This window comes from Labeo rohita, chromosome 6 (assembly GCF_022985175.1).
Source record: "Labeo rohita strain BAU-BD-2019 chromosome 6, IGBB_LRoh.1.0, whole genome shotgun sequence".
In the NCBI taxonomy this organism is placed as follows: Eukaryota; Metazoa; Chordata; class Actinopteri; order Cypriniformes; family Cyprinidae; genus Labeo; species Labeo rohita.
In genome coordinates, this window is record NC_066874.1 from 10,544,521 (window position 1) to 10,567,837 (window position 23,317).

The following is a 23,317-nucleotide window of genomic DNA, read 5'->3' on the forward strand; positions in this document are numbered from 1 at the left end:
TAGACTCTTCCAACTTTGTAATTAGCACTGATTCATGGGATTTGATTTCTTATCATATACACTGAGCCACCATGGGTGCACAAACATTAACATTCCTTCCACAAATACATTTGATTGTCTTAATCCAACATCCATAATGATGACACAAATCACCAGTCTATAGAAGGAACAATATCAAGTACAAAACTGATTGCAGGACATGATAAATAATACTAAACATCTTTAGTTCTTTACTCAAAATGTGAGTGTTTTAAAAAGTAACAGCAGTTAAGTATTGGTACAGCTTAAGATACCATTTTCTGTCCAAATATATTACAGGTTTTTTAAATACATAGAATTTTTACTAAATCGCAAGAAGTAGTAAAAAGGTTAATAGAAATAATATGCACAACAGTCAATGGTAAACTTTACGTAGTCTTCTCAGAGAGGTTTGTCAGTAGTAGTTCACAGATTATGAAATAATTAATTTATAAAACACCTTTAAAATCCATCTTGACTCATTTCATACTGTAGCTTACCACATTTAAACATTCAAATCAAAAATTTGCTTTGAAACTCTCTTCTTGTCCTGCATCACAATCATGTTTTGTATGTACAGCATCTGTAATCTCTAAATTAAGGTCATTTTAAGGTCATTAGGCCATTTCTGACTATTGGTAAACCTCTATTAGATGATAATGGTCTGTGTTTAAGTTGAAGGGGAAGTTGAAGGGTCTGTACAGTCTTGAAGACCCATACACATTTTTATGCTAGTGTACGTTTGAGTCTGTAAATCACAGCGGACAGTTGATCTTACTGAATCCTGGCAGTGTGACCTTTCCCTTTTTCTTGAGGTCCTCCTCAGAAGATGTGCTCATTCGCTTGACAAGCAGTTTCTCGTAAAGTAGAGGGTGGTATGCCCCAAACGTGCAGGCAGCATCGTAATACTTCTCATGGTAATGGCACAGACTAGTTTGTCTCATAGAGGGAATGTACTCGTACACATGGACCTCCTCACAGACGTTCATCATCATGACTATACCTGTCAAATACACACACAGATATAGTTGACATATTCATATTCAATAATTACTGAATAGCCCACAAGTCCAGCCACTATTACTATTAAGTGTTCTGAAGCCATACAATGGTCTTGTGTGAGGAAATGATTCAAATTTGTTATTGCAAGTTAAATCGAAAATTGCTGTATTATCTGTATTATAGAATTATAGAATTTAAGAGAAGTAACCCAATTTGTGAATAAATCATTATTTTGAGTTGAATCTTTTCAATGAACCCAGAAGATTCATTCATTAATTCTTCAAATGAGAAAAAATTTAATTGTCTATAAGCAGCTGTTAGCATCTCTCCAGATGGGAAGATAATCAGCAAAAAAATTAAATTACATTAAATTAAATTAAATTACATTTAATTTTGCTCCTCACAAAATCTACTGTACTGTACACTACTAGACAAAATAATGAAATAATTATGATATTGTTTTTGAAAGAAACTCTTATACTTACCAAGGCTGCATTTATTTAATCAAAAGTACAGTAAAAACAATAATAATGTGAAATATTACTACAATTTTAAATAACTGTTTCCTATTTGAATACAGTTAGGATCAAAATTTTACGTATGCCTTGCAGAATCTGCAAAATGTTATTTATTTTACCAAAATAAGAGGGATCATACAAAATGCATGTTATTCTTTATTCAGTACTGACCTCAATAAGATATTTCACATAAAAGACGCTTACATATAATCCACAAGAGAAAATAATAGTTGAATTTGTAAAAATGACTGTTCAAAAGTTTACATACACTTGATTATTAATACTGCATTGTTACCTGAAACATCCACAGCATTTTTTTTTTAATGGTAGTTGATCACAACTTCCTTGTTTGTCCTAAACAGTTAAATTGCCTGCTGTTCTTCAGAAAATGTTTTTTTTTTTTAGCATTTTTGTGTATTTGAGCCCTTTCCAACAATGACTGCATGATCTGAAGATCCATCTTTTCACACCAAGGACAACTGACAGACTTCAATGCAAATATTACAGAAGATTCAACCGTTCACTGACGCTTCAGAAGGACACAATGCGTTAAGAGCCAGGGGTGAAAACTTTTAGAAATCGAAGATCAGGTTAAATTTAACTTATTTTGTCTTCTGGGAAACATGTAAGTATCTTCTGTAGCTTCTGAAGGGCAGTACTAAATGAAAAAAATATGGTATTTAGGCAAAATAAGGAAAATGTACACATCCTTGTTCTGTTCAAAAGTTTACACCCCTGGCTCTTAATGCATAGTTTTTTTTCTTCTGGAGCATCAGTGAGTGTTTGAACCTTGTGTAATAGTTGCATATGAGTCCCATAGTTGTCCTCAGTGTGAAAAGATGGATCTCAAAATCATACAGTCATTGTTGGAAAGGGTTCAAATACACAAAAATGCTGAAAAACCAAAGAATTTGTGGGACCTGAAGAATTTTTCTGAAGAACAGCAGGCATTACAAATAAGGGACTCATGAACAACTATTACTAAAAGAAAATGAACACAGCTGTGGATAATTCAGGTAACAACACAGTATTAAAAATAACAAGCATTTTGTATGACTCATTATTTTGGTAAACTAATAAACATTTTGTAGATTCTGCAAGGTGTCTGTAAACTTTTCATCTCAACTGTATATTTTGAATTGTAATTTATTCCTGTGCTGGCAAAACTGAATTTTTAGCAGCCATTACTCCAGCCGTTAGTGTACATGATCCTTTAGAAATCATTTTATTATTTTTTAAGAAACATTTCTTTTTATCATTGAAAACAGTTGCTGTTTAATATTTTTGTGGAAACAGTCATACACTACCATTTAAAGGTTTTGGGTAAAGGGAAAAAATACTACTTTTATTCACCATGGACACATTAAATTGATCAAAAGAAACAGTAAACACATATAATGTTACAAAAGATTTCCATTTCAAATGAATGCTGTTCTTTTAAACTTTCTATTTATCAAAGAATCCAGGAAACAATGTATCACATTTTCCACAAAAATATTAAGCAGCAAAAACTGTTTTCAAAATTGATAACAAAAAGAACCATTATTAATAATAGCACTCTAACGATAACTGATAATAACTGAGTTCCAACTCAGTAAACTAGACACTAAAGACACTAAATTCAGCTTGCCTTCACATACATTTTAACCATTTTAAAGTATTTTTACGTTTTAAATATATATTGTAATAGGAAACATATTTAAAATTGTAAAAATTTTATACAATTTGTGGCTCTGGACCACAAAACCAGTCTTAAGTAGCATGGGTGTATTTGTAGCAAAATTGTACATTGTACATTGTATGGGTCAAAATTATAGATTTTTCTCTTATTCCAGAAATCATTAGGATATTAAGTAAAGTGTCATACTGTAAATATATCAAAACTTAGTTTTTGATTAGTAATATGCATTACTGAGAGCTTAGTTTGGACAACTTTAGAGGTGATTTTCTCAGCATTCTGATTTATTTATTTATTTTTATTTTTTTGTGGTGCCGGGTCACATATGATATTTTTTATTGTATTTTTCAAATAAAATAATTCCAGCCTTGGTATGCGTAACAGAAATAAAAATATGAATGGTTGCAGACTTTTATCTGGTAGTGTAAACCTATATAAATTTGTTAGACTCGAAAGTTCCAAAAGCCATTTATTGTAAGAGAGTGAAAAAAAGGAAAAAAATAACCAGTTCATTTACAGAAGAAAGCAAGTCATACAGATCTGGACTGACATGATGGTGAGTAAATGAAACAATCTCCTCAAAGATTAAGTTTAAATCTGATAAGACATTAGTACACATCCCACATTCTGTCAGCTGTGTGTATGTGGTCTATTGTTGGCCACCTCTCCGAATTGTTGTATATTTATTTTACATCAAGACTCTTCCCGCAGGCTTGCAACACACAGTCTGACAGCACCCTGCCACGATCAGACACAGAGTTGTCTCACTGCATACACGCACACATGCAGGGGACACACGCATCAAATGCTTGGCAGTATAGTCACACGCCAATGTGAAGGCCAATCAGGGGCCTGGATGGGCCGAGACAACTCAGCCAATCAGACATGGAATCGCATGAGATGAACAATAAGGCATCCACCCTATGGGATAGCCAATCACCTAAGACAGTTTGCTTGTTTGGTATCCACATCTATAGGTTGTCAAGGCAACAGAGTGAACCAAGTGTATTGACTAACACCAACCCAGCAGCTATCATTTAAGAACCAAGCAGGGTGTGCATCTCATGTTGTTCACTGTAGTTCAGGACATGCCACAGGGACTTTTGTGTGGACTGGATTGAATTTAACTGGCATCCTTAAGCATACTACAGAAACTGCAAAGAGATGATCTCATGACATACACATACACATTTGTTTCTTGACAGGTGACCTACATTCTTAAAAATAAAGGTGCTTTAAAAGGTTCTTCACAGCGATGCCACAGAAGAATGTTTTGGTTTCATGAAGAACCATTCAGACAAAGGTTCTGTAAAGAACCATCTCTTTCTTACCTTTTTATAATATGAATCGCCACAAAAAACCTTTTGTGAAACAGAAAGGTTCTTCAGATGTTGAAGGTTTCTTTATGGAACCATTTAGACAAAAAAGGTTCTTCTATGGCATCTTTAGATCACCTTTAAAGCACCAAGAGTGTAACATCTGACATCTCATCAGAATGAAGAAGCAAGTCCATCTGCTTCTGATTTAAAATTAATTTTTAAATTCTTGAAAATAAGACTTTAATAAGTTTGGCTTTGTTATTTTACATTGTTATTTTATAGAAAACTAATATTTGCTACAACCAACACAAAGGAAAAAATAACATAAAACAGGAAATGATATAATAGGGAAGACAGACCCTCAAGACTGCTGCTCAAGGTTCTTCTAAAATATAAATATGAGATCATTTTACCTTTTATAATATAAGAAGGTTAGTATAAGTAAAATCAGGAGTCATGTGGTGTGACTCCAAACAACTAATTAATAATTAATAATTAACATTTATAAATCAATAATCCATGATATGAATTAATGAATTAATAATCTATGTAAAATTATATTTAAAGGACTTTGCCTTTCTGGACTTGCATTTCTTGTAAAGTGTAAAGAAAATTTATTTTTCTAAAATGCTGCAATTTTCTCCCAAAACCATATAAAAATCAACATGGATATACAAGTACATTGCTAAAAACCTGGCACGTTTTACACTAGATTTTTAAAATACTTTTTAAGTGCCACTGAGATACTCCCGCTTCATTTGGCCATTAAATAATAATAATAATAATATTAATTAAAATTCTTTCAAAATTCTTTTAAAGCTAGGCAATCTTTCACACAAATGTGCAAAATCAAAATGATTCTGCATCTTTTGTGTTTCAGAAAATATGAGTGCTAATTGACTGTGTTTTGTGCAGTTTTACAGGTGTTTCCTCATCCTGTTTCATTGCAAACACAGCTCTCTAGAAAATGGACAGTCCTCTATGCCTTCAAGAACTACTGGTATCCAGCTCAACCGAAGGGCTTATAGCAACACAGTGGCTGGCAACGCACCTCCATCCATTGGTCTCCAAAACGAGTGCAGCACCCCTGTCTCGGGCTGAAACAATTCACACAAAATCACACTTTGATGTTCCAGCTCCACCCTGCCCCATTCTAAATCTACAAATAATGCCAAGACAGAAATCATCTGTGTAGTGTTGTTGAGTGCCTACAAATAAAAAGCTGAAAATCAGAACTGTATCAAAGTGATCTTTATAGCCGTCTTTGTGATGACAAACTGTTGTCTGACCTAACACACCATTTTCAGTAAGTATTTGTATGTGACTTGTCAAGATAAATGTTACAAAGAGCGGGACAGTTGCAAACATCCACTTGTGACTTGTTTAAATGGATGTTTAGATCATGTGTTGGTACATTACTTTTGAATGTGCTTACCCCCATGTTGTCTGTATGTTCCCAACCCATTTAAGGCCAAGTCTGAGTAAGAAGTTGAATAAATCTGTGAATTTAAAGGAAGCTGGGAAACTGGTAAAATCCCCAACACATGACTGCTTTGTATTCTTTTTCTACCCTGCTCCTAATCTCACCATTATCTGTTGGAGATCAAGCATGGTGACATTTGGATCATTAGTCACATCATTGCGTCAAAGGAGTCCAGTGATCTAAGACAGTATTTCCAAACTTGGTCACTAGTGGTAATGTTAGAGGAAGAGTTTACCAAAAAATGAAAATTCTGTCATTTACTCAACCTCATGTCATTTCAAACTCTTAATAATTTAACTAATTTAAGTGTTCTATCCAGTTGGGTGAATTCAGAACAATGTTGGTGGTATATTCAAAAGTTCATGTGGTAAGAAAAAGTAAAAAAAAAATTCATTGTTGTTTTCCTGTGCACCATCCAGAATGTCACACTCCAGTCCAGTAGGTGGTGATGTACTGTCACTGTATTGAATACACCTAAACATATATTCAGTGGAGGGTTGTCAATCAGAGGGCTACGTCCTAGTAAAGCTGCTTATCTCGCTCTTATATGCCATCTTAATTTTAAGGATCATTGGAAGGCAGCATCCATTTCATATGTCATGCAGCGTGTTTTGAAGAATGCATCTACTATATCCTTTATGTCCTCCCATCAATCATAACATAATATAATGATTTCATGAAATAAATAATATAACGATTTTCATTATAAAGCATTTTTCCAAAATTATTTTTAATCGTAATTTTGTGCTGTGACCTTGAGGTGTAAATTTTAATGAGACTTACTAGACTGTGTCTTTCACTTGTCTTGAAAAAGGTGGCTGCTAACAAGTAACAAAATGGGACTACAGAGGTTGTCAGGGACATTAAACCTCATCACGCAAAACGTCAAAGCCATAATGGCGTGTTTAAAGTACAATCCACAATCAAACTAATGAATGCCAAAAAAATTACAAAGTGTCTATTTACACTAAGTGCACATAGCCCGCCTTGTTGGCAGAGGCTGTTTACACTAACGTTGCCCACCAACATGTGGTTGGACTAGACAATATTACAAAAGACGGTTTCAATGGCGTATATGGTAAAGTGCGTAATGTAATGTCTTTTTGATGCAAACAACCCAAGTTCGAATCCTCCTTTTGCCGAACCTGCTCTCCTGCCATTTCACATTTCATATCACATCGGAAAGATAAATAAAAAAATGAAAGAAATAATCGAAAATCGTATCTGAACAATATTATTAAATACTATAATGTACTACAATACTGAGGTGCAGATATTTGCCACTATTTGCAATAAGTAGTATAAATAGCAGAACATACAGCTATTTTTACAGTGTAAATCGAATCTATCACTAAATAGCATCTAATTGCTATTTACATTGGTGTAAATACCATCTCTTGCTATTTGAACTTAATGTAAAAATCTAGAGGTTGTTGTAACGCCCTCATAGTAGCAAATATTGGATTGTGCCTTTGATAGCACATTTAATGTTTGAGGTTTAGGAATGCTAATTGTTTTTGAGAGCCATCAACTTGTATTAGCAGCTGTGATTCACACAGAGCTTGATTATATGTCAACCGTACGAAAAATGAATAAATAAATAAATAAACAAATAAATAAATAAACCAACTACCTACAATTAAACTGTCATAAGTCCTCAACTTTTGTTCATTTGCTTGCTTGTCTTTTTTAGATCTTGACTAAACCAGTTGTTAAAATTCAGCAATGAACTCACAAGGCAAGATACACTGAAAGTGTAGGCAGACAAACATTTGATCTTTCTTAAATTATGGTCGAATATATGCGTCAACTGCACAGCATGGCCAATCTCTCCAAAATTACTGTCACAACATGTGGCACAACAATTTTCCTGAGCGCAAGGATCAAAAAGTGGACAGATTGTGTGTATATATGTGTTTGTGTTAGTGATGAAGAGACTCACCTATAAAACCTGAGGAAGGAGGATTGCGTTGAATGTTCTCCTGTGTGTTGCTTTGCACAATATCCCAGAGTTTCCAGATAAATGAAGGATGCAGGATATAAAAGGGCTGTTCAGGGAAATTCTTTCTGTGATGTATGTATGGAGTAAACAGGTCATAATCAGGTGAGCGGTACCACTGTGGACATTGAAAAAACAGGAAAATATTATGTTAACTATAAAGTCCTGAGCCTTAGGCCTTGTTTCACAGACAGGTCTCAGATTAAGCCAGGATTAGGCCTTAGTTAAATTAGGACATAGTCAGTGTAATGAATACATTTCTTCTATGATATATATATATATATATAAATTATATTGATCAAAAAAGTTAAAGTTGTCCTAAGACAAGAATGGGTATTTGGTTTTAGGACAACTTGAAAGGTTTTGATCCACTTCAAATGCTGACTACTGTATATATATATATATATATATATATATATATATACTATGCATGTGATTTTAGGAAGAAACATAATCATAATCAGCGCAGATAGCTAAATAGACTAGCAGATGCTAAGAGGCAACAAAAGATGAAGTGCTGAGTAAGGCTGAGCTAGATTAGAGTTTTGTGCACTTGATGCACACTGTATTTCCCTAGGCAGAAGAGGAGGAATTGAAGTAATATAAGGTTAAAGTCTACGCCAGAGGAGTTGTGAATGCTGCTGCAGCACAGGATACTGCCTCTACTCTGTCACCAGAAAGACTATATGATAAAATAATAAAAAAGTCTGCTCATAGGCTGTTCATAGGAAATAAAGAAATAGGCCCCAGCAGAGTCATCGAAGGAAACAACCTTTAAAAGACACTGAGGGTCATTATTAATGTGGAGAACACAGACACACCAGTTACCATTGTCAGCAAGGTGGCAAGTTGGGTAGGGTATCAGCTGCACCACAGTGTACAGTGGAGGCAGCTGAAGTTAAAGAGAATAACAGGGCAGGGCAGAACCTGAACCCTCACTGATTAGATGTGATACACCGGAATAGCTGGCTAATGAGACTTCTGAAAAACTGATGGACAGTGCTTTTGGGTATTGCCTGACCATTGAGGTGAAGACAGCTGGTGTCAAATTCCTTATGGATACAGGGTCAGAGGTCTCCACCATCTCAGAGTCACACTTATCCTAAAGTTTTCTCTGCATGCTGGACTAAGCTTATGGACTGGACATTCCTGTCTTGGGTTGCTTGCAGGCCAATGTAGATTGTCTGGGTGAAGTACTTCCTGAGAAGTTTATATTCATTCTGACTGACACAAGTCCTGATGTGAAGGAAATAATAGGTGTGTCTGGGATCATCAGAATGATTGTACTTGAGGAAGTAAAGTCCCTGTTCATTTCAGCAAAGGGGATGGAAAGGGCAGACAAGTATGATAAGTGAGCCAAAGCCCAGGTCCAGAGAGTGCTTAAAAAGGAAGAGTTGAAAAGAAAGCTGGATATCTAGAGCCTGCGGAAGGATTGGTTATGTCAAGTATGTTGGAAGACAAGGCTGTCACTATTCCTCCATGCTATGAGAAGGTACAGAAAGGCCGCTGCAGATCGTCACCGAAGGTAAAGAGTCATGTGCAAGTGGAGCCTGCAGCTAGAACAAGTTTGCCAAAAGGACTTCTGGTGGCTCATGTTCTTGCTAAAACAGAGGGTGGAACTTGTTAAACTTAAATGGAAAGGCTGTTAGACTTGCACCCAGATCCAGAGTTGCTACTGTGTATAAGCCAAAAGAAAATGATCACAAAGTATGTACTCGAATTTGAGGAAGATGATGGTGTACTTCATGTCAAGGAGTTAATGCAAAACCAGGTTCAAGCTGACAAGAACTCATTTGCACAATTACTAGTACCTGTCAAAGTGAACTACAAAGGACTCACAACAGCACAATGTGAGAGGCTCACTGAGTTGTTGAAAGCACAGAGATGTTTTCTCCAAGGATGGCCAAGATTATAATTACACAATATTTCCCACCTGTAAAGGAGCAACATCATAGAGTACCTCCACAGATTTTTCAAAAGTTCAAGAGACATGTTCAAGATCTGGTGTTCTATGGAATCCTCAAGGAAAGAAAGTGGCAGTGTGGGTTTCTGCTGTGATCACTGGAAGTTTAACCAAGTGACATGAAAGGATGCATATCCGGTTTTACGGGTGGAAGAGTCCTTGGAATCTTTGGGTAATGACATAACTGTTCTCAACATTAGACTTGACTGCTGGGTACTTCCAGGTAGCTGTGAGATAGCTCACCACCCTATTTGGGCTGTTTGGGTGGACTTGGATACCATTCAGGTTGTGTAATGCTCCGGCTACCTTTCAGCACCCTATGGACATGGTGCCTGGACTTCGAGAGCCACTGGTTAGAAGTTGTCTTCAACTGGCTGAAACAACATGTTCTAAAGTTAAAACCAAGTACATTCTTTCTCCTAAGGTCTGAAATAAGTTTTTTAAGGCATCACATTTAAAAGTGTATAATGAGAAAGCCTTGGACATGTGGTCTGTTCCCAGGAGTGTAGGAGAGGTCAGACAAGTGCTTGGATTTATAAGCTACTGCCGAAGATTTGTCCCAAGGTTTGCCCAGATAGCCAAGCCACTACATGCATTAGTTGGAGAAGGAAAGAAATGCAGGACCTCAACAACCTCCAGGAAACAACATACTATACCTACCTGGTCTCATGGCAAAAACGTACCTGGGGGAACTTTTTTGCAGGACGCAAAATACGTACCAATAAGGTAGGTAGTATTATTTGACAGAAAACCGGAAAGCGAAACATATGGAGCTGTAATCATAACTTTGTACAAAAACAATTAAAAGTGCTCGCTGTTTTATCACCTCTACTGTTCATTTTTTTTGGAAACTGCATTGATAAGTGCTTATTGGTACGTATTTCGTGTCTTGTGACAAAGTTCCCCGAGGTACGTTTTTGTCATGAGACCAGGTTGTACTATACAGAGTGTGCATACAGAGACTAAAAGCACTGGGGCGGGAACTAAGAACTTGCCATTGCTCAGTCTTCCAGGGTAGTATTAGTTAATTTCCCTACAAGGTGGGACTAAATTCTTCTGCTACAGTAGTCCCAGTCTTACTAGAGATCTTTTTTTTCATTCATCCACCCCTTTCGTTCATCTCTATATTCCTCACAAATTTGCTATTATACCAAAAATATCAGGCATTCTGCTTACAGCCTATACTTTCTGAATTCATCATAATTTAGTGAAGCGTGACTCCTGGATCTAATCATTATAAATGATTCCTCTACTAGCCAGTATGTTTTTTGTTTGTTTGTTTGTTTGTTTTGGCCTTATTGTGCTTTTAGATGACAGGACAGTGGAGACTGACAGTAAAGTGTTGGGTCGAGTTGGGGGAGCGGGATCGGCAAAAGACCTTGGGTCAAGATTCAAACTCTGGTCAGCAGGAGGCGCAGCTGTGCTACAGTATATGCCAGTGTTCTAACCACTAGGCTACAGGCACAGACGCGAGCCAGTATGTTGATAATGTCACCTCTAAACCTTCAACTTTACACCGCTTCTATCTCACCGAATATCTCAGGAAGGAAAACTAATAAGGAAAACTACACAAGCAAGGTTTAACAGGGCTGAATGGTATGACACTTATGAGAGATTTCCTATGATGCGATTTTCATACCTTATAAAGGTCAATGTTATAAGGAGCAGGATCCCAGGCTACCAAGGTAATGTTCTTAAAGAGCAAACTTCTGTTGAATTTGTGTTCGGGGTTTGCTAGAATCTGATAAAAGAGTAGAACATCTCTATTTAGTCCTTGCACACAGGGAGACAGGATGGAGGTTTGTGTCTGTGTGCATTCTTGCAAATTACCTAACCTGAGAGTTGATGATTCGAATGGTTGTCTTGTTGCCCACATCTTGTTCATAGCCCTCACTGGGTGCAGCATTGAAACGCAGCACAGCATCATGGGAATCTAGAATGGCAAAAACAGCAGTCAATCAAAAAGACCAGTCAAGTTTTAAAAAGAAGAACACATGGTGACCTTTTGCAACACTATGCTCCAATGTCCTCCTATGTAGTCATAAACTATGATTTTACAGAAGAGTAAGCTTTTTTGGCTAAATTTAAACCATAAAATAATTATAAAACATACAATTGTCTAATCATTGTTTTGACCAACAAATATTTAAAAATCTGCTTAATTTGTACAATGATCTTGCCCTGACCAGTCTATTATGAATACCTTTCCCAAATTTGGAAAAATCCACCTCCATTATATACTGTACTTGACTCTGGACTAAATTTATTAAAAAATGATATTAATAAATTTCACAAACATTCTGTTAAAAGGTTTTTATTTTTTTATTATTATTATTTAACTATACACTGTTTTTAAAATACTAGTGATTTTTTAACTTGTAAATAAAAAAAAGGAGTACATTTTGTAAGAAAATACTACCTCAGCCATTCTACATCACGTTCTAGTAATTTTTGAGTGAGCATTGTAAAAGTGTATCCTACACTTTTCTTTTTCTTTCAGTGCAGGTGTTTAGACGTTTTACACAAAATTCTGAAATTATTATTATTATTATTATTATTATTATTATTATTAAAAAAATTAGTCTCCAAAAGGTGTTACGGCCAAGCTGATATTATAAGATATTGCTCCCTCTAGTGTTGTAAGGCCAATGGTACCAGAATAAACTAATAGACAGGAGCCTGATGTCCAGGTACATTGGATTTTACCTCTGCTATATGCTATATCCCTAGCAAACTGAATAATACCTTGTTTATTGACCTGAATAATCAAAGCATCTCTACTGTTCATTATGACCTTTACCCATCAATGTCTTTTTACATGCAAAACATCCAATCACCACTAGAAGGTAGCAAAACACAATTCACTAACATCTAGCAACAGTAGCAATTTAATCTAGACTCACTTCCCAAACTTCAGCTTCATTTGTGGGAAATAAAAATATGAGTATAATCAAATAAACATTTCAACAAAGAAATTTTAGTGGTTTGAATTTATAAAAGTACACTATTTTGAGTTCACTACAGCTGTATGTTTTCTAAGACGTAAGTTTCAATGTCCAGTTTCCAAAACTTGTCTAATAAAAAGTCCTGTAAGACTCCAACAAATAAACAAAAACATGCAAAGACACTGTGTGGTTTTCAGCAGCAGACTGTTCGATCTTTTTGACAATGAAGCAGGGCAATGTTATTCAAGGGCTTCTAGAGAACAGGGAGCCCTGCTCTGTTGCTTATCTGCCATTGGCTGTCAGCTGGTATTCATGTTGCAACACATTCAACAATTAGGCCTTGTGCTTCAATGTCTCTATTCAAAAGCAGACTAAATCAAGGTCTAACGAGGAGAAAAAAGAGCGGCAATGAATTGAGTGAAAGAAATGGAATGAGGGAATGAAAGTAAAAGCAACGGAGCGAGAAAGAGAGAGCAACCATCAAAACAAGACAAGAAAGTGCAACAAGACAAGACAAATAAAAAAGTAAAATTTTACACAAACAATTTTGTTTACTTTGAAGCATTATGCATAGATATTTGTTGTGCTAAGATTTTAAATTCAACTTCTAAAAACAAAAATATTTTAACTGAAATATTTAACAAATAAATACTATGATTTTATTATCATAAGTAATATATTATCAAACACAATCATGTCCCCTTTTGCCAGAATTCTGAATCCAAAATGTGCAGATGTGTGGTTGGGGGTGACCATTAAAAATAAATAAATCGGCACCCTACAGGCACGGCATGTTTCTCTGAAGGACTTCTGTATATAAGCGTATATAGGCTAAAGAATATATTGAACATGAAGATCGACATAAAAAAGTTGTGTCCCTTTTCTCATTTACAGGTTTTGAACACAAAGTAAACTACTGAGTGCTGTAGGAAGGACTCCTAAAACCCAGAAATTGTCCTGAAGTCAATAGTTTTTTTCGAATTGGCCTAAAAATTCCTTATCGCACTCTATTATTGCAATTATTATTATTATTTTCGCAAACCATTTAACTTTTTACTTCTGCTGATTTTATTTAAGCTTTAAAATTCATTAAAGTTGTGTTAACTTGTGAAGATTATCTTGATGAACAAAATGTGTCAGTATAATACATTTTTTTGTCACAGAGCTTATTGTCAGCAATAATCCAAAAGTCAATGGAAAAACCCTATGGTTTTAGTCCATAGGGAATTTGGGTGATGCTAATTTACAAAATTACATAACCTCTGCAGCACTCTGTGGAAGTGCAAAATATTTTTTTATGCTTTATCATCAATGATAGACAATATATAACTGTATCACAAATAAAATTATAGAGGTACATAGGTAGGTGTTTCCATGCTCTAACAGCAAAAGATAAAAAAATAAAATAATTATTATTACTTTTGTGTTTCCATGATATTCTAAAAGGGGAAAAATAAAGTGAGATAAATGACTGTCCCTCAGCAGCTATATTAGAAGCCTCATGGCAGTAATACTCATTTTTTTCTGCTTTTAATTTATATTACAAAATAAAATAAAATAAACATTGCTGGATTTATGGTGTTAATTGTTGCAGAAATGCATCAGTCCATCAATGTATCAATGTGGGGTCAGGTAGAATTACATGATCTGTCAGAAATTAGGGCCCTATGATTTCCGCGATGCGGAAAACGAGGACGGAATTGCAGAATCCAGTCATAAAAACGGAATATCCTGAATAACGCGGATTGTCACGGAATTTGTCAAAGTTTGAATGAATTCATCAAAAGTAGGTCATTACCCTTAAATCAAACCGCAATATGGACTAGTATCTGTAAATATTACGTCGCAAAAATACCATTTAAATGTGAGTCCTGCATGTTCTGTGTGTCTCTGTTTTAATGAATGGAGCAGACGGTTTTGTTTACTACACACACCGAAGTGCGCGTGACGCTGGCCGTGATTTTAGCGTCTGTCGTCTCACTAAATGAGGACATAAATACATGAATAATATCTGCTGAGAGACACTTTATGAGCATTTGACCGTTCCATTTTAGGAAAACTAGCGTTATATCATATACACAGAAATGTAAAATTAGACATGGCAACCCGTCAAAATAAAAGTCCGGTTTAAATTGTGCCATATGTATATTACTAAAAATGAAACAAACATTATTTTTTAGGGTATAATCACACAACATTTCTTCCATGTTTTAATTTTAATAGTAAATTCCCCTTTGTCTGCCAAAAAAGTTTCCTTAATATTCAATAATTAAAAGATAAATTAAATTAATGTTTTATGCCTTCATTTGATAACCAGAACATTTTAAATTCACAACACAGAATTTCTATAAAAAAAAAAAACTTTCATAAGGCTATTTTAAGAATAAATTAAGTATGCATAATTAGACATGCTAAAACACAGAATTTGATAACAATAAAACATATGGAGAGAAAAAATAAAACATTTCATAGGGCCCTAAACGTCATTTTTGTTAAACCTTTATTAAATTGATGTGAAATTGTATGTTTCATGATTTTAATTAATTAGACATGCTCTTTGATTAATCAAATTTAATTTAACCATTAAAAAGGAGTTAAGAAAAATTAAAACTGGAAAAAACAGAATCCAGAAAAATGAAAATGGAAAAAAACGGAATATGGAAAAAAATAGGGAAAAAGTAAAACAGATTTCATGGGGCCCTACAGAAATCTAATTTGCTGATTTGGTGCTCAGTTATCATCAATTATTATTGGTTCCCAATTATAAATAAATAAATAAATGAATGAATGAATGAATGAATGAAATAAACCGTTTTCAATATTGATAATAAGAACTATTATCATCAATACTGAAATCTTTTTACTGCTTCATTTTGTGAAAGCTGTAATATTATTTTTTCTGTTTTAACAGAAAAAAACATTTATTTGAAATAGAAATCTTTTGTAACATTGTAAATGTATCATGAATGTATTCTGTATTACACAGAAAAAAAAAAAAATCATTGTTTTCAACTATGATAGCAATAAGAAATGTTTCTTTAGCACCAAATCAGCATATTAGAACTACTACAGTGGATAAGTTATATTTACAACACTGTTCCACAACAGTACACAACAGCGCCAGGACAGTGTATCACAACATGGTAAGAGGCGTAACATTTCCGTTACATGCTTGAGGTATTCAGCCCAGGGTTGCCAGGTTTTCACAACAAAACCCAACCAATTGCTACTCAAAACTAGCCCAAAATTATCCCAGTTGCATTTCAAGCAGGGTCCCCGTTAAAAATCGTGTTCATTGGGGTAAAAAACATGTTTTTGGTGGGGTTCCCCTGATAAAAAAAAGCATAAGAGACCTCTTTCCAAAAAAAAAAAAAAAATCTTATTCCAAACTTTTGACCACTAGTGTATATATGCGCATATTATCCCTGCCCAACTCACCAATTTCAGGTCCCAGTGATGAGTTAAGTATTGCCCCTGCTGAAGTCACCACAGCACATGTTGTGTACATCTGCTGCAATTTAGGAGGAGCCAGCTGTTGAAAACCTAGGTGAGCAAAGGGCTGTTCAGAGCCATCCAGAGTCCTGAGTTTTGCTTGCTGTTTCATCTGACACAGGATCTCCTGTCCACTCTTGCTTGCTTCTTGTTGGCCTTGGTAGAGCACATTGTGCTTATTAGAGTGAACATAGTTCTTCATCACTCGCTGTAGCCGGTTGCTTAGCAATTTGGAGGAAACCTGTCCTTTCCACAGACCACGGACCACCGACCAGTCACTGAAAAAACTGTTCCTGAAATTAAACTCTTTTCTGTCACGTAGAGGTAGAAGCACTTGTCTGCGGTGGAAAGGACCCCTCCTCTCTGCATACAGACCCCAGCGGGAATTCTGGGATGCCATGATGACCCGGGTACTACGTTGAACATAAGTTACATGTGAAGATTCCGAGTTAAAAGGGAAAATTGCCCTATGAGGCTGGTTCACCTGGGGGTCAGTGAAGTAGGTAAAGACAACAAAGAGGAGCAGCATCCACAGCAGTAGGACCAGCAGCAGAAGTCGAGCCGACTGCTTCATGAAATGCCGTAAGCCCGGCAGTAGAGAGTCCTGGACTCCCATCACCCTGTTCCACAACACTCACCCTGGAGGGAGACAAAAAGGTGTTTAATATGGCTGTATACACTGTAAAAATTAAACATCTGCAAGTGATCCTAATAAGTCTAAAAACCAGATTTTTTCCCCCACGGCATATGTGCATATTTGGTTCAGAGTTTTTCATTATCAAGTGTCACTACTGTCAGAGAGTCACTGTGGAAGTTTTGCCAAAATTAGCAAAATCAATTTTCAACCAGTTTTGTATTACAATGCATATGATATAAGTAAATGAACAATCTGTATTATAAAATTATCATTTTTTTATGCCAAAAATCATTAGGATATTAAGTAAAGATCACATTTCCATGAAGATAGTTTGTAATTTTCCTACTGTAAATACAATAAAACATAATTTTTGATTAGTAATATGCATTGCTAAGATCTTCATTTGGACAACTTTAAAGGTGATTTTCTCAATGTTTTTCTTTGTATTCTCTTGACATGTAGCACTATTTACCCCCCAGCAGAATATATATATATATATATATATATATTTTTACTGCATATACTGCCAGAAGTTAATTAATCCTTTAAAAAATTAGTAAAGCAAATGCAACCTACAATGTGACTCTAATCATTGTGAGCATCTCTCACTGTTACACTTGTAGATTATTCTCATTCAGATTACCTGCGTTTCGACACCTTTGGCTCGTCTTCATCTTTGGAACTTTTAATTACATGACAGATGCAGTAAAATAAAATAAAAATGAATAAAAATGTAAGATAATGATGCTAAATCAAAATATTTAGGATTTTTCTTGAGCCTAATATTCTTTCTGTAATTATAACGCAGATTTATTTATTTATTTATTTATTTATTTATTTATTTATTTATTTATTTATTAAGTGTAAGGTTGGTGTAGGGCAAAGGTTCTCAATTCCAGTTCTCGTGCCCCACCGCTCTGCATATTTCGTATGTATCTCTCATCACGTATGCCTATGGAATGTCCTCACAACACTTTTCCTGGCTGCCTTGGTGCTCATGCCTAAATGTTGACAATGAAGCAGAGCCCGTTTTTTTAAAAAAAAGAATCGTTCATGACTAAGGATTGTGACTCTTTGTGAGATTTAATGTCTGCAGATTTAAATCTCTTGTGGGATTTTGCAGGGCTGATTGATTCCCATATACTTTACATGGATTTTCCGTCAAATCACACCCCTCTCATTCTCAGAGAAATCTGCTTCACACATTGAAGGAATCAATTTGATGATTTCGATGAAAATTGCTGTTGTATTCAGTATATTCAAAGCAGAGTTAAAGAACACTGCAATACACAGAGCAGAGTAACCTAACTGTCATTATAACAGTGATACAGCCAAACATCTTCAGAATACCAGACTCAATCCCCTTTTTTCTAGAACATATGTCCTAAGCACTTAATTGGTGGATGTTTTTGAGAGCTAATACTCTATAGTGTGTATAAACAGTTTTCGCTAAACTTGCATCAAGAGATTTCGCAACAATAACCTGTTCTCTGCTCATCCCGGTAAAGTCAACTGAGAATACAAGCACAATAGCTCTCACTAACTCACAAGATCATAAATAGCAGAGATTAAATTACAATCTAGTCAGCACATTTATGTACACATATTTATACACAGGCACTGGTTCGTGGTAGGAACTAGATGTCTGCGGTTCTGGATCAGTTCTAGTTCCTAATTGCTGCTTTTTCTTAGAACTGACTGCCAGACACTGCAATCTGTTTTTACACTGCAGGGGACCTGACCATCATTATACACAAAACAGCAAACCACAGAGAAGAGTTAAGGCTGCAGACTATTAATGATAATATTTTGAAGAATTATATAATTTTATATTCAGAGAGGCTTAATTTTGATACTCAATTTGGGGAAGGTAAGTTCAATAATGTTATTTTTCTTAGGAAAAAAAAAAGAGAATATTTTACTGAAATGAGTTCTTAAACATATTTAAAAGATTTTTACATAAACTATTGTAAGATACAGAAAGGCACAACTCTAAACCCCAGACCAGAAATACAGGTTTCATCTAAATGACAGTGGTAAGTGAGAAAAAGGAGAAAGGTTTCCATATTCTAGGTATATCTGCCTAAGGTCAAAGTCTCTATTTACTATTGAAGGGAGTAATAACAGTGGTTTTAAATGAGCCAATCAGAGGTATTATTGATGCTGTTATTCTAACTGCCATGTCCCAGCATATACGTGTAGTGCAGGGGTGGCGAACGTCGGTCCTGGAGAGCCGCAGCCCTGCATAGTTTTGCTTCAACCCTAATCAAACGCACCTGAACAAGCTAATTAAGGTCTGAAGGGTTACTAGAAAGCAACAGGCAGGTGAGTTTTAATTAGGGTTGGAGCTGAACTCTGCAGGGCTGCGGCTCTCCAGGACCGGAGCTCACCACCCCTGGTGTAGTGTGTTATCTTTATTGTCATAAAAGACAGAAATGAATCAGGGCTTGGCACAGAAATACTTTAGATGGTGGATTGCCATTATGGATGGAAATCTTTGGTTAGGTTAGAATGATGTGTTAATGAGATACACTATAATAATTTAATGTTTTTGCAACAGTAAAAAGTAATACACCAGCTTCATCAAAAGGAGCACCCTAACCAACTGTTTTATGCTTTGACAAATTGGTGGCTAAATCATACTGAATCCTACAATCACATTTGTAGGTTTTTTTGTTTTAGTTTTTTTTTTGTTTTAGTTTTTTTGATCGTTTGTTTGGGGTTTTTTTGTACGACCTTCTTATGCCCCAGTGAATTTTATATTTAGCGGTGAACATAGGGATGGGCCTTCATGCTTTTTTTTTTTTTTTTTTTTTTTTAAAACCTCATGATTCCATACAATTCAGATAGGAAATCATACGAAATCGCTGCACGGGAAAAACACTTTTAGTTGTTTACTTGCAAAACAATATCAGTAACATTAAAATAAGTGAATACCTCTATGTACTGTAATTTTCTGTGGTTTTACCAATACCAAGCTTTTAAGCTATATACCTTATAGGGTTTAAAGCTTCAATCCCTATTTATTGTAACTGCACACAAAACAGACAAAATAGCAACCATGATAAAAATGATTTTGTGGTGAAGTAAATAATACAGAAAGACAAATGTAATTTCTACATTCAATAATTTAGTTCAGGCAAGAATTTAAAAAAATAGTAAACTCAATATTAGTACTTAACTTAAGCTTGTAGAATTTAAAGTTTAAACTTATAAGTATATTTTACTTAGAATTGTTTGTTATTTTTACAAAGATGAAGTAAACATCAAAGTCATGATCCCATTGCTCCCGTCGTGCACTCTGGCTTGAATAATTAATAAGGCTAATATTTTTCACTGTTTTATGGTTGCTTTTGTGACATCTAGAGTTCATTTTCAACTCAAAATTACCCATCCATGCTCAAGCACTATTCACTGATCATTACAGTCATTGTGTATCAAGTGCCAAGTATTGAGGTCTCTGTGTTCATTTGTTAGTAAATACATTGAGTTAACATATTACCTTAAAAAGAACAAGGATCTGTCTACGTACATGTTTGTAAGTGAACCTCATGCTTTAATAGCGTGCTTTTTTCCAGTGCTACATTGACTGAGTAAATGTTATAAACCGTGACTGAGTGAAATGTACTTGAGCATTGCAGATTTCACTTCAAATAATTCAGCAGAAACTACTCAAACTCTAACTGGCTACATTAAATTTACTTATTTCCTTTGCTAATTTTACCTAACTAGTAGATTTTACTAAATACTTCAATTTTAAGCGTACAAAAGACAATGTTTTCATTCATATATATCACCTTTTGCTTAAAATATTTTTCCTTTCAATGCCTTCTCTAATAATATATTTAGACACCCAAGAGCATTCGATAAGATGCCTACACACAGATGCTACAAACAGATACAAACACTTTCATGCTTAGAAAGACTTAAAGTGTGGGAGTCAGGTGCAGATTATTATAAATAATTTCACCTGCTGTCTCTTAGTCCTTCATACTTGGCCAGTGCCCAATACCACTGAGAGAAACGAACGCCTACGCCAGCAAAGGCAATTCACTGGAGAATTTTAAATCAGCCAAGCTTTTAAACACACTTAAGTACACCTGCCAAGAAAAAAAAAAAAGAGGAAGAAAAGCATTTTCAATCCAAACAGAAGGTTTGTGTGTGACAGATCTTTGCCAAAAGAAAAATTAACAAATGGATACAGAATAAGGGCACACAGGTAGCATGCAGAGGAACAAAACAAGTGCTCATCACATGAGGAACAAATAAACAGAAAAATAAAAACATGTACAAAGGGCAAAAGTGTTGCTAATTCAGATTATTATATTATCATAATGGACGTATGGTCTGAAGTGTTGTTCTTCTTTTTCCAAATTTTACTTCTTTTTTCTGCACCCAGTCAGCTGATCCAATGGTCTGTCTAAAACCACAGTAGCATACTAAACCTGTATCAGCACTCTTGCCAAGTACGATCTGCCAGCATCTAATCATACTCAACTCTTGTGTGAGACACCAAATACAGATTGTCTACATAAAATGTACTCTGCATAAAACTCATGAGCAAAGCGATACATTTCCCAGTTATTATAATATTTCTTCAGTCTTATTTACTGATAGATGGTTTCCAGACCATTTATTGTATATTGACATTTTTTCCATAAAAAGCATAGCACAAACAGGATGCAAACAAAAGCTGATTAATTAATGTTAGTAGCTAATGGTGGTAGTGTGCTGTTTAGGACAGATGTAGAGAAAGATGCCCTATATGTAGCCTACACCCTAAAGCAATTAAAGTAGGCGTTTAATCACTGAATATCTTATCTTTTTGCGGTAAGTTACATGTGATGAGCAGTTCTTTTGAACATGGTGGTAGATATTTTTAAATGCAGTTATTTTCTTTCTCAACTCAACAGACTTCAGGTCCTCAACAAAACTGAAACGCTAATGGTCAGATACAGTGACAATATGAAAGTATGCTACATGGAACACATTCGGATGAAAACTGCAAACTCTTTCATTTAAAAAGCCCACTTATATATAAACACATAGACAGAATAATCTTACAAAGAGCAATTTCTGAATACAGTATTGTGACACAAATAATCCACAGCCAGTGAGTACTGTACTTACTCGCGTTGAGCGGCTGCATTCAACCCCTCGCGTCCGCTCCGTTCAGCAAGCGCTCGTAGTTCACAAAATAAACTGTAATAAACGTCCACACCTGAATATTTACTACATTAAAACATTAATCCATCGTGCCGTTTCCGCGCCAAAGAACTAGACGCCAGTTTTTTCCTCTGTATCTTTATATTCATCTTTGTCAGTTTCGCTATCAGTATCTTTTCTGACGGATGATGTTATCTCAAGTCACGCTCTACTCGATCGAGCTCTCAAAACTTCTGGGACGAGATCTAATGCGTGCAGACAACGAAAGAGAGACGGCTTGCCTTGAATCAGCCCGCCCTCAGTGTGTTTTCCCACGCCATTTTTTAAACCAAATCTAGACTGTCTATACAGTGCGCGATGTCTTTCACTGAGCACATGCAATGCCGGTCAGACGCTCACTAGTATTGTTGACAGTATTATAATCGTTGACGTGCGTTTCTTATGCACATTCACTGGGGGCACGGCACAAAGTTAATGAATAAGAATTATTATTTCGGTAACACTTCACAGTACAGGTGCACAAATATGCATTAATTCATGCTTAACTAATGCACCGAGAATAATGAGTTAATATATAGTTCATGAAGAACTAAACCATTTATTAATAATTACTTCATCAGCAACAAATAAACATTATATATGATTCATAGATTAAGTAATTAATAAATTGTTATTAGTTAAATGTGACATATTGTATTAGTTCACTAATACCTTATTAACTAATAGTGTAAATTCATGTGTTAATTTTCTTTTCTTTTCCTTTCTTTTTTTTTTTTTTCTCTAAATTATGGTGTACAGTAGTACACCATAAGCCTGTTTTTCTCTCCCACTGGGATCAAACTCTTTATGACACCATTCAACTTATTTATCACGGTATAAAATTATGACACATAAGTGAATCCTAATACATAATGCATTCATAGTATTTGGAATGACATTGGGTGCTTCTCATGCATCATTTTTTCCTTGCCTAGCTTCCTTTCCTTGTAGCTCCACCTCCTTAGGATGCGAGGGAAGGGTACATCTGTGTATCCTCACTCATGACTCCTCAGAAAGTTTCCTCACTCCAAGTTCCTTGCCGCCTTGTGGTTCAAAAG

The 23,317-nt window shown here is 35.3% G+C and overlaps 2 protein-coding genes across 4 annotated transcripts in view; one reads left to right on the top strand and one right to left on the bottom strand.

Moving 5' to 3' along the window:
- The window catches only part of tmtops2a (teleost multiple tissue opsin 2a), a 30,431-nt gene extending 22,805 nt beyond the window's left edge, over positions 1-7,626 (top strand). For both annotated transcript variants that reach the window (XM_051113002.1, XM_051113003.1), the window contains one exon: positions 5,451-7,626. In XM_051113002.1, coding sequence (XP_050968959.1) covers positions 5,451-5,636 — 186 coding nt within the window. In that variant the 3' untranslated portion in view covers positions 5,637-7,626. The remainder of the gene's footprint in view (positions 1-5,450) is intronic.
- Positions 5-22,605, bottom strand: st6gal2b (ST6 beta-galactosamide alpha-2,6-sialyltranferase 2b). Of its 2 annotated transcripts, XM_051113000.1 has the most exons (7): positions 22,185-22,605; positions 21,025-21,154; positions 16,364-17,056; positions 11,816-11,913; positions 11,620-11,721; positions 7,961-8,135; positions 5-1,021 (listed from the first exon to the last, which is right to left on the bottom strand). In XM_051113000.1, the coding sequence occupies exons 3-7, from the start codon at positions 17,031-17,033 to the stop codon at positions 774-776; spliced, it is 1,293 nt and encodes a 430-aa protein (XP_050968957.1). In that variant the 5' UTR covers positions 17,034-17,056; positions 21,025-21,154; positions 22,185-22,605; the 3' UTR covers positions 5-773. The 2 variants fall into 2 exon arrangements, with proteins under 2 accessions (XP_050968957.1, XP_050968958.1); XM_051113001.1 differs by lacking the exon at positions 21,025-21,154.
- Positions 22,606-23,317: the final 712 nt, after the last annotated feature.

Bases quoted from the DNA above. Each gene is read 5' to 3' on its own strand.
- st6gal2b (XM_051113001.1), bottom strand. From the start codon at position 17,033: ATGGGAGTCCAGGACTCTCTACTGCCGGGCTTACGGCATTTCATGAAG. The intron at 8,136-11,619 runs GTATGAAAATCG...CAATGTCCACAG, and splicing joins ATAACATTGACCTTTATAAG to TGGTACCGCTCACCTGATTA. The intron at 1,022-7,960 runs GTGAGTCTCTTC...TGTATTTGACAG, and splicing joins TCCTTCCTCAGGTTTTATAG to GTATAGTCATGATGATGAAC.